The sequence below is a fragment of the Salvia splendens genome, chromosome 5, assembly GCF_004379255.2.
Source record: "Salvia splendens isolate huo1 chromosome 5, SspV2, whole genome shotgun sequence".
Taxonomy (NCBI): domain Eukaryota; kingdom Viridiplantae; phylum Streptophyta; class Magnoliopsida; order Lamiales; family Lamiaceae; genus Salvia; species Salvia splendens.
The window spans coordinates 6,799,759-6,811,786 of record NC_056036.1 but is presented as its reverse complement, the minus strand read 5'-3'; the positions used below and the strand labels follow the sequence as shown (position 1 = coordinate 6,811,786).

Sequence of the window (12,028 nt, the reverse complement as noted above, 5' to 3'; positions counted from 1 at the left end):
TTCCATAGGAGTACATTTTAATATTCTCGTTATTTATGTTATTTATTTATTGCAAAGATCTTAGAGCATCCACCGTGGCCGGACGCTAGGCCGCCCGATACCTTGGGCGCGCCATTGTCTGTCCCTGTGGGTGCGCGGACGACGGACGATGCGTCGTCCACGCCCTGAGCTTAGTCTGCGGACGATAGGGCATCGTCCGCCCATTGTGGGCGACGCGGACGATGCAACGTGTTTTTTTTTTCGAAATTTGTCTATTTAAACCTCGATTCTCATTCTATTTTTCATACGAACATTTCTCGCATCTCTCATCTCTCACAAACCAAAATGAACCACGACGACGACCGGAGTTCCTCGGAGGAAGTCCTCGCCGATGTCATGTATGCGTGCATAATCTTGCACAACATGAAAGTCGAACATGAAGGTAGGAGCATCACCGATTAGACCGATGACGAAGGTGCATCTAGCTCCTCCAGCACGGCGACCCCGCCCCCGGCTCAAGGATTACCGACGGGCTTCAATGAGATTCTATCTAGACAGGCCTCAATGAACAACCAACACGACCATGCGCAGCTCATAAACGACATGATTGAAGAAATGTGGGTTCGTAACCACCGTCGCTGAGTTTGCGTATTTTTTTAATTCGTATTGTAATGTATTAATTTTATAAATGAAATGAATGTTTTTTTAGTTATTTAAATATTCAAATAAAAGAAAATACTTAGGGCGCTCCATTACAAGTGGAATGACATGAGGATAAAATGCTGACGCGGCGGTGCATAGGACGGGCTTTAGGGCCGCCCCATTGCTGATGCCCTTAATCTTATAGTAATTCGACACGGATTAAAATATTTTATCGTATGCATTAACTGACCTCCTATCACAATCCAATCCCATAATAACCTTATTTAATGATAATTCTCACATGGAGAAGAGAAGTAAATTTGGGAAGCAGAATCGGAAGATAATCAATTAATAAATCGGCAATTATTATCATCGTATGCAAAATTGCAAATAGTTATTTCTTTCATTTATTAATAGATTCCTATTTATGAGTTTTAAATGCTAAGCTTTAATCATTCAAGCAACAATAAAATATTGGTGGGTCAATCTAGGGATAAATATGAGTTGAAAAATAGACACAACTCGTTGTGCCGCATTCAACGCCATTTGCCGATGTTGGCAAATTCCGATATGGCAAATTATTGTCAAATTGTAAAATTTAGGGCAGCTTTTAGTTTAGTTTAGTTTAGTTTAGTTTAATTAATTTTAATTATATTTAGTAGGAGTACTACTTCTGTGAAAAAAGTAGTCATATTTTTTATTTTAAATCCCTACTAAAATTAGTTTGTATTCTCTGTGCAGTTTAGGTGGAGCATTTCTAATTCAGTACGAGTTTCATGTAGGGTTATTTTGGAAGTAAAATGAAAATAATAAAATATAAGAAAGGAAAAAAGTAGAGAAAATGATATTTCTATATTTAAAATTGTGTCATTTAGAGTGAACATCCTAAAATAAATATATCAGAGGGTATGTGTTTATAATAAATTTCTCACTAATAAAATTTGACTATTTTTTCCCCATGATTGTGTCACTACTCCCATCATTTGATATTCCTAGTTACAAAAAATATAGAGTGGTCTGAGTGTAATGACTAATGAGACTACAAGAAAAAAAATAATCATAAAATCTAGAGAGTGGTCGAGTGTAATGACTAATGAGATTAGTCATTTTTTGGCTATATGGTTAGAGATTTGATTTTTATTTAATGATATATAGGAATAGTCAAAAAATTAATCGAATTCATCGATATGCTCCTTAGCCTAGCAACCAAAAAATGAGTAAAAAACGATAGTACTATAAAAAAAACTTATATTAGTTTGAATTTAGATTTTGATCCTAGTGAAATTATTTTATATGAACTTTTTGAAGGACGGATATTACAAAAAATTCTAATACTATATATTATAAATATTTATAAGGTAAACATCCTCTTAAATTTTTTGAGTGTTTGGAAACTAGAATGATAAAATTGCACGTGATTATAGAAAGGGAAGACTATAGAAAGAGCATAAATGGGCCAGGATGTTGGGAAGACTATAGACAGAGCGTAAATGGGCCAGATTTTTCACACTTAGGCAAAAGTTACAAATATTGCGTTAATCGAACCATTGTATAATCTCAAAAAAAGTACTCCCTCCGTCCCGGGTAATTTGTCTCATTTTTCCATTTCGATCTGTCACACATAATTTGTCTCATTTCATACTCACATTTTATTATAAAACTAATAGTATATAAAAGTTGGACTCACATTCCACTAACTTTTTCAACTCACTTTTCATTACATTTCTTAAAACTCATGCCCGATCAAAATGAGATGAATTATCCAGAACGGAGGGAGTATACTAGTACTAGTACCTGTTAATTGGCATCTCTGCTACCTATATTAAGCCCAAAAAACCATAAATAAATAGGTACAAGTCATCAATTTTAAAAGGATGAGGTGGCAGTGATTCTTATTTTAATAAATCTTATTAAACTCATAGTGTGACATTTTAAAACCATAATTTGTCTTTAACCGCACGTCAGGCAGCAATAATTAGAGCATCTTCTAATTAAAAACTGCTTCCGCAGTTATCTACTAAACCCACTAATGACATGCTATTAATTAATTGATTAATGAACTAATCAACCTTAGTTTAGTCCGGCGACTGCAATGAATTCACACTCACATTTTTATAAGCAGTAGTAATGAAGATTAGCCCGGAGCCTTTGTCCTAGCAGCAATGACATCTTTGACAGAGGCCTCGAGTTCGACCCCTCTAGGCTCAGAAGGTAGTGGAATTGAGTTTCCTCCAAAAAAACTTCTCATATGGATATGAATATTTCGTCGTCTGATCGATAAAGAGTTGATAGGTTTCGAGTAGACAAGTTCAATTTGATACAATAATACTCCCTCCGTCCCAATTTAGTTGTCACTCTTGGAGTGAGCACGAGTTTTAAAAAATATAAAGAAAAGTTGGTTGGAAAAGTTAGTGGAATGTGAGACTTACTTTTTATATTGGCTTTATAATAAAATGTGAGTGAAGTGAGTTAGTGGAATGTGATACCTACTTACCATTTATGGTAAAAATGAAGTGTGACAATTAAGTTGGGACGGATCGAAATGGAAAATAGTGACAATTAAGTTGAGACGGAGGGAGTAATAATTAATGATTTATCGTTCCTCTTCATAGATTAGTGAAATCGTAATTTTTTTTATATGGTACTCTATATTTGACTCTTCCTTTCGTCTTTGCCAGATCATTTGATGGGTTTAGATCTCCTGCTGTGACTCATAGCACATCAGGGGAATGTTGTTTCACCCATCCTATTATTTTATTTATAAATTATAATATTAAAATATTAATTTCTTTTATTATGAAATAATTTGATGTATGTATATGTTTAGCATAGCGCCAAATTGTGCATGATAGGGGATCCTTGCAGTCATATGATATATAAACATAATAAAATGAGGATTATGTTTTTTTGTTAGTATAAAATAAAAGACTAATGTACATTGATGCCAAATAATTAAAAAATTAAAGAGGAATGATTATTTCTTATGTACGAAGAAACCATGCTTGGTTTACCAATCTCTTTAAAGTTGGTAAAGTGTATTACTAGAAAAAAAATTGTTCATTCATTTTGTATGGACTCGATCGTATCGGCTAGGTCTGCATCTCCCCCCTCAGATATCGAGTATCGAGTAGTCCTTGTTGCCATCTCGACTAATACTGGATTATTTTTATAATAGTAAGTATGTTTATTTTAATTTAATAAATATAACAAAATCAAGTGTAATTACTTCCTCCATCCACAATAAGAGTCTTATTTTGTCATTTTCGTCCATATCATAATAAAAGTCATATTTCACTTCACCATAAATGGTAGGTCTCACATTCCAACAACTTACCTTACTCACATTTTATTAAAACTAAAAAGTATATACAAGTAGGATTCACGTTCCATTAACTTGTTTAACACACTTTTATTTATATTTCTTAAAACTCGTGTCCAAATTATACAGGAGTCCTGTTATGGTACAGAAGGAGTATAAGCTAAATTTTTAGGTTAATTAAAATTAAACCATTATTAACTGAGGCCTATATTATATATAGCCGGTGATGCAAATGTCACTGTTTTGATTGTGTTCTTTTTACTTTCCCCTCAAATGGGTTTATTAAATACAACTATTTGGTATTTTCGTGATTTTTCATGTAGAAAAGTGCAAGTAGGCATTTGACACAAAGACTATTAAATCTGTCGTCGATGCATATAAAATTAATGAATTTCAAACACATTGAAAAAAAAATTACAGAGTACAAAATATAATTGCCTTATGCTAGTATCATTCAAAATTTAAATTACACTATACTATCTTTTTTAAGTATTGGATATACATTATTTTATTTCATTAATATATGTAACATAATGACGATAGTTGATAGTAGTTGCAAAAAAAAATATATTCCCTCTGTCCACCAAAAATAGTCTCATTTGTGAACGACATGATTTTTAATAAAAAATAATTGATAAAGTAATAGAGAATGAGAAAAGTAAATAAAGTAAGAGAGATATAGAGAAAAATCAAGTAAAGTATTTGAGAGGAAAGAAAAAGTGAATAAAATATGATAAAAAAAAATTTATTTTTAGAAATGAGATTATTTTTGTGGAGGGAGGGAGCAGTTGAGCAGAAAAAATATGTGTCAAATGCATTGGCTAATGCAAAATGCGGATAATTACATAACTAATCATATTCTCCGAATAGTTAATTAATCTCACTCAGAAATAAAAAGAGATTAAGTAAAAATATAAATATAAATTTCCATTAGTAGACGAGATAGGGAAGAATTAATCCAAGTGTCACAAAGTGTCGATGTCAACTAATTTTCAAAATATAATATGGAAGGAACTTTTTTGCTTTTGTATTAAATCAAAAAGTTTGTAGCTTTATATCTATTATCTGTCCGTCCCTAAATGAATAGTACTATAATTTAATCGCAATTATAAATTAAAAAACACTCCGTACAACTAAATTCATGATGTTTAGTCCCCTAAATAATTGAAACTTTTTCTAGGGAGGTGGTGAGGTGTTGCATATGAAGATTAAACAAAGTTAAAAATTGAATCTTTTTTCTTTGGGAGTTCAAAAATGAATTTTAGATGATGGTTGATTTTATTTTTGTAGGTTACTACTATTTTAAATAATCAGTGGTTATGGTTTTCACTTTCATTCTTTTGAGGGAATAAAATAATTTTCAAAACCAAGACTAAGTATAGATTTGCGAAATAAGAAACGAGGATATCTGTATTTTCCTCGGCGACTAAAACCTCTTTCTCAAGGTCTCTCTCCCTCTCTCTTTGTGAGACGTGTGTACAAATGGGCAGTTTTTTTATTTTGTCGTTTCCTATATGTATGTATGTGTGCGTGTTGAGAGTATGTGTGTGTGTTTTCCTTTTATTTTCTGTGTATCTTTCATTGTAAAGGATCAATTGTCTGGTTTTGGGAATATGCTTTTGTGGAGTTGCGGTTTGTATGTTTGGATTTCGTATGTTTATGTAAAGTTCTAATTTTTTCCATATGAAATTCTATTTGAGTATTTACAGTTGAAGTTTCATTGTATTTTTTGTTTTTCTTCAACTTGAAGGTGCTGAAACTCCAAATTTTGGGGATTAGTGTTAAATAAACTGACATCTCAAGCCTTCCTGTATAAAATCTGCCACAAATTGATGAAATTAGTCTAGGTTTTATCTAGATTTTGCTTTGGAGCTAGAAATTATTGAATTATAGTAGTTGGTTAACATGAAAATCTGTTTACTGCTGTGTGTTTGCTGAAGGGCTTTTCTCCCTCAATTAGGATTCTTGATTTGCTAATATTCTTGTGTGTTTGAAGCAATCCACATTCACATTTTATGTTAGAAATGGACTCAATTAGGATTCCTGCATTGCTGGACTATATTTTTGTGTTTTAAGGCAACCTGAATTCATATTTTCTGATAGAATCAATGGCTTTTGTCACTTTAAAACAGGTGAAGATTTAATCAGCGTATAGTTGTTGATCAAATCCCTCAGTTTGGCAGCAAGAAAAGGTTTGTAGGATGCAAAAGCTCATCCATCAAAGATTCTGACCGAACCTCTGCTGACTTGTTTCCAACGTTGTATGACCATGTGGTTCTCTGGAAAGCAGCTCGAGATACCTGTCTCAAACTCCAAGAGCATGGCAACAGAGACAGAAACCACAAAAGAGCGGGACTTTTACCATCTGAAGCTGTCCGAGCAAGATTCTTCCTCAACTCTATCCACAGACCAGTCTCATCACGAGGGATCTACTTCAGCTGGAAGTGACGTGCAGATGAAGAACTTGTCATTTCAGCCTGGTAACAATAGCTCCATACCTTGATATGCATTGTCGTTCTTGGTAATTGAAACAATGTGTCAAATTAAGGTGCAACAGCATTTCCATTCATTAGTATGCCTATACAAGTTGTTGTCTTCCTTGCTAAATGTGGCATTGCTGTTTCTGCGGATTCTATATGTATTGATTGTAGATTTTGGATTCTTGCTGCAAGAAATAGCATTTTATCGTTATAAGTTTTGTAACACGGCCTCATAAAGCATTGCTGAAGTTACTTGCAACATAAAAATTTAGAGCAGTTTTTCTTATAGAAATTTATGCAAACACAACGCCTTGAAGTTTACCCGTTGTTCTGTTGAATCAGTTGGTGGAAATGCAGAGTATTTCAGCCATCAAGTTCATATGGAACACAATCAATCATCGGTTGGTTCAGATCACATCCCTTGAGACTATATATAAAAAAGTTGTGATACGCCTGCTATGAATCAGAACATATGTTGTTGTCTTTGCAGGATTTGGCATCTTACTCCATGGCTGCACCTTATTTTGGCAGGATAGCTGCTGCATACGATCTGAATTCTGTTGTAAGTATCTTTTCACACATGAAAGCTAGTACTCTATCATACTATGTGTCAAAATTATATGTGAGGTTAAAAACATGGTTTCTTTCAACTGTCCAGATTTATCCTCGAATGGCTGTGGTCGGGCAAGCAAGGGCCGTGCTACCGCTGGATCACGATCAAGGCATCCCCATGTTTGTCAACGCAAAGCAATACCACGCCATTCTCAGGCGTCGCCAAACCAGAGCTAAACTCGAGGCTCAGAATAAGATTGCAAGAACAAGAAAGGTACCTAAAACAAAGCCCTAAACCCTAATAGGCCTTCAATTTCTCTCTAAACTCACTCCAGTCCCCCAATTGATTACTGCATATCTCAATGTACAGCCGTATCTCCATGAGTCTCGCCACCACCACGCTCTGAGAAGAGCTCGGGGTTCTGGAGGGCGCTTCTTGAACACGAAGAAGTCGAGCCCCACAGCTCAAGAACCCGAGAGCAGCACCAGCTGGGGCACATCCACCACCTCTGGCTCTGATGTCTCCTGCATATTCAACAACGACGACTTATTCCAACAACCACGCATGGGGACACAATCGCGTACGATGGAACACAACAACATGCTTCTGTTATCCATGGATAGTTACACACAAATCCGCACCACTACGTGATTGTGCTGCTCTCCTGTGTGGTTAACTGGCAGTTCATCCTTGGCTATCTTTTCCCCTGCTGCTTCTTGCAGTGTCTCATGCTTAGCTTTTGGTAACTTGAACTCATCTTTGTAAGAATTTAAAAATATGCTTTACTTGTTTTTGTTTCATTTGTTGAACAATTGGTTGTCTACTTGCCTAGCTTAAGTCCAATTTATTAAAAGGCTGCAATAAATCAATAATGTCATGGCCTTTTTCGACTTATTAGTATTAAATGAAGCCCAAATTTGAAAACGTTGCAGTATCGAGCTTGGGAAAACGACGAAGACTGGTCCCCTCCTAATAACTGCCACAAAATGGATAATGTCTCAAATCTCTTCAGCTCATAGTTTTCATCAAACCTATTTCCCACTAAATCCAAGAATGTCCCAATTTGCCAACAAACTCTTGTGTGAGAAAAGAAGACAAGATTTCATCACTGCCACCATCAATTTGGAATGAGTCCAATCAAGATTTTCACATCCCAAAATACAAATCTCAACATCATTAACAAGAACTATGAGCTAAGATAGTTTTCATGGAGATCCATAACCTCGGACCAAGAAACTTTTCAACAGTCTAGACAACAACATTATGTGAGTGGGAAAAGGTTGAAACTTGCATTTCTACACCTATACAAGATTTACAATAGTATGATAAAAAGGGGCCTGACAGTAGAGAAAAACACTTCCTTTACCCCTTGGATTCTTCATCTGCTCTACCCCAACTCAGATCACAAAGCAAAGCTCTCTTGATTCTTAGTTGAGAGCCGCTTGAGAAACTCATAGGTGGTGATCATGGTCGTTGCAGACATCGACATTGAAGCCCATCTTGGTCCCAGCCCTCGGTAGCAAGCACCCAACCCACCCTCCTTCACCAAGCTCCTCACGGTTTGCACAACTGTGGGAGTCCTACCCTCACCCCCGCCTCCATCCAAAACCTGCAGCCTCGTCTTAATAGTGTCGAGAGGCATTGTCAGGAGCGCAGATGCTCCACTAGCCATCGCAGCACTCACTGCCTGAACTGCCATCACAGACTTCCCATCCGGCCTATAACCATTCCCATTCTCACTCTTCTTGCAGACGTAGCATCCAATGCAGCCCCAAATCCCTCTATGCGCCATCGAGTAAGAAGCCCACCACACAGCATTAGAAGGAGCATAAGTCAGTATAGATATCCCAAACCCTCTATACAACCCTCTCACCCCATCCGCGCGCACAATCTTCCTAAAAGCGTCTATCCCACCGTTATATTTCTTCAACCCAACTGTGCAAGAACTCCCATCCCCCACACCTCCTTGCACCATTAGCCTCTGGCTCACCACATCAATTGGCGTCCAAACCAACTGAGCAGCCATGGAAGCACTCAGCCCAGCAGCGGCATTAGCTATGGCCGAAGCTGAGGCCTCAGATAAACCTAGCTGGCGACTAGCAACATTGCCTACGCTACTCTTGGTAACCTCGAGAGCACCCATGTAGAGAGCTCGGGCCGGGATAGTTCCCATAAGGGAAGTCCCAAAACCGCGGTAGAAACCCCTCCACCCCTCGTTTCTAAAGATCGAGGCCGCCATTTTGAAGCACGGACAGTCGTTCAACATCACCTGCTGCCGCGTTTTCAGCACAACAATTGGGTAAAGAGTGCCTGAAACCCCCGAAAACAGAGCAGCGCCTAGGAAGAAAAACTTGGATTTATCAAGCATCTCCCAATCTATATCAGCAGGCAGATGGATTTCAGTTGCGGAGTCATCCTCTGCGGTGCTCAAACTCATCTTCGCCACTTTCGATTTCTATAAACAATTAACAACTTTTTCCACCTAAATAAGATAAAACTCTTTTTTCAGCTCTATGTGTAACAAAATCCCCAAATTCAGCTGGCCGTGTATTAAAAAAGGAAAAAGAAAAAGAAAAAAAAAATAGATTGCGAAGTACTATCTAGAAACACTATTCCTAAAATCGGATTGCAGAAATACAGCTGAAACTACCTGAAAATCAAAATAGTAACGATTCTAATCAAAACACAAGTGTTTTTTTCCGCTTGCGCAAACAGATTAAAGAACGGAAATGAGTGAGGACGAAAAGATCCAGCATTTCCACACCAAAAACTCGTAGGCGATCATATCCAGATATTTTTCATTTCGGATTGGGGGATCTGCAACAGCTATAAATAGGATGAGGCGAAGGAATTCAACGATGTTAAAAGTGGATTAGTGAATAACTGAAGAAAAAGGTGGAAACAAAGTGGCGAGTGGCGACTGTAAATGGATTTGGGGGACGAGGGTTTTGAGTATGGGAGAAAGGGACACGTGTCGGTTATTGTTTCGAGAAGATGGTGTTCTTGCGTATGGGGATTCAGTGTGGCGCAGGCCTACAGAATGTGGTGGGCTACGAGCTAATTGATTTGCTACAAAACTGTGGATTGGAATTTATTTTTTTTATTAGGATCCAATGCATAATTGGTAAATTAAGAGAGGTAAGTATATGAGTTATTAAGATAGTGTTAATGAATTGTGAAACCTAGTAATACTGATAACCTGGGTAGGATATAACAATATATGTAACTCGGGACAAGAAATACGGGTCGAAGTCTAGATTAGGAACAAGATAAAGATTTTATATTATTGTTTGATAGATCAAATAGTTATCAATATAATGTCATATATAGAAGTGAAAGGACACATTTGTCCTAATTCTCAATATGTGGAGTATACGTTTAAATTGCTTCAATATTCGCATTCTAAGGTATTAATGAATTGATAAAATTCTTCATTAGTGTCAATATGAACATAGAGCACATCTACACCCCAACACAGACGAAGAATGGTAGAGTATATAGAACACAAAATTATGGAGAATTAGAGCCTCCAATCTTAATTATGAAGGGGTTGGTAGCGGAAGCGTGCGTAAAATCCGATCACATAATTTGATCTATTTAGCAGATTATTTAGACAAATTCTATTCGCGTAATTATCACATGTATCATGCTCATAACTTGAATTAAAGCATGCTTTAGCATATTAAATCCCTAAAACATGCTTACTACGGAATTAGCCAATTTACCTCGTTGATTCAATCAAGAATCGATGATGGCTTGCTCCGTCTCCACGTGAAGATCTTCAGTACTCGACCTCGGATCTTCTGAATAGTGTCTCGGACTGTACACTGATATTTGTGTAGGCAAATCTCACCAGCGTACTAGGACTTGAATAACGAAGACAGAACTCTGCTCACGGATGAAGCAATTTTCGAACTCTCTCTCTCGCTGAGGGGGGCGAAAATTCTGAGTAATAATTATTATTCATCTGCCTTTCTGTCTCCTTTATTCTCCTATTTATATTAAGTCACATATTGGGCCCAGTCAGGGATCTAAGGAAGGATTTGGATCAGGCCTCACCCAATTAGCTTTTTACTAATTAAATTGAACCCACAATTTAATATAAGCTTATATTGGAATATTACAAGCAGCCACTACAGAAGTAGTATTGCACTGCCTCTCCAAATCCGAAATTACGAGTATTCTGGGTTTCCTTTTTAAGTAAGTAATTTATTTCCCGTGCTTAAGATGGAAACATCCATTAATTAATTAATGTCTGCTATGAACTTAATTAATTAACATATTTTAATCTCCAAGAGTGGACTCAGCAAGAAACTCTTATTTATTATTCATAGAGTAATTAAACTCCAACTAGCTAGGTTCCGAATAATAAATCCTTGTTTCGAGCTCCTCTCGTGGATGTTATCAAACGAGACTCTCCTCGCGCACGATTCAACGTAATAGCAATCCTAGCACCGCTAGATAATGATCACCACTGCCCAATATACCTGGATCGTTGGGTGACGAAAAACCCGCACCTTTGGTAAGTCAAAGTAGTAGATACTCAATATTGTATGCTCAATGCTAACGTACATTGATTAAGAAATTAATTATCAAGACCTCGTCTTTCAGTAGATAGCATAAAGACATGTCTTGTTGTTAGATCCATTCAGTGCTATACCACACCAACGTCATCTTATTTCAATAAGACTTAGAAATAATCAGACTGACAATGCAACCTTTCACGATAGGTAGTCTAGGCCTATCTGGGTTGTGAAATTCTGTTTTTTCTTTGTTCAGAACTGACCGTGTTACCTTAAATTGGACGACGCCCACAACCGGTCTACTAGAACAAAGACTTAGACTTTGTTACATTCTTATACATTTAAATATGCAATAAACAACCATTAAATGTAAAACATAACAACATTATGACAAAAATAATCTGTTTTATTTATTGGAAAATAGCTTATAGAGTTTTACAGTATTCAATCACTCGAAAGGTGATTTCTAGTATACAAACTCTAACAAATTAAACTACTCCATATCATTATATCATCACTGCCTCAAGAACAT

General features: G+C 36.5%; 2 protein-coding genes across 10 annotated transcripts; one reads left to right on the top strand and one right to left on the bottom strand.

The window, feature by feature from the left end:
* The first annotated feature begins 5,126 nt into the window (after nt 1-5,126).
* LOC121805083 (nuclear transcription factor Y subunit A-3-like) lies at nt 5,127-7,870 on the top strand. 9 transcript variants are annotated; one of them, XM_042204856.1, is made up of 7 exons: nt 5,128-5,385; nt 6,073-6,132; nt 6,231-6,420; nt 6,763-6,821; nt 6,911-6,982; nt 7,079-7,246; nt 7,343-7,870. In XM_042204856.1, exons 3-7 carry the CDS (start codon nt 6,261-6,263, stop codon nt 7,622-7,624), a joined length of 741 nt encoding a protein of 246 aa, XP_042060790.1. In that variant the 5' UTR covers nt 5,128-5,385; nt 6,073-6,132; nt 6,231-6,260; the 3' UTR covers nt 7,625-7,870. The 9 variants fall into 9 exon arrangements, with proteins under 9 accessions (XP_042060785.1, XP_042060790.1, XP_042060793.1 ...); XM_042204859.1 differs by lacking the exon at nt 5,128-5,385 and adding an exon at nt 5,400-5,456; XM_042204857.1 differs by lacking the exon at nt 5,128-5,385 and adding an exon at nt 5,483-5,601.
* Nucleotides 7,871-8,073: 203 nt separating this feature from the next.
* On the bottom strand, nt 8,074-9,917 carry LOC121805082 (solute carrier family 25 member 44-like). Its single transcript, XM_042204850.1, has 2 exons — nt 9,624-9,917; nt 8,074-9,455 (listed from the first exon to the last, which is right to left on the bottom strand). Exon 2 carries the CDS (start codon nt 9,408-9,410, stop codon nt 8,376-8,378), a length of 1,035 nt encoding a protein of 344 aa, XP_042060784.1. The 5' UTR covers nt 9,411-9,455; nt 9,624-9,917; the 3' UTR covers nt 8,074-8,375.
* Nucleotides 9,918-12,028: the final 2,111 nt, after the last annotated feature.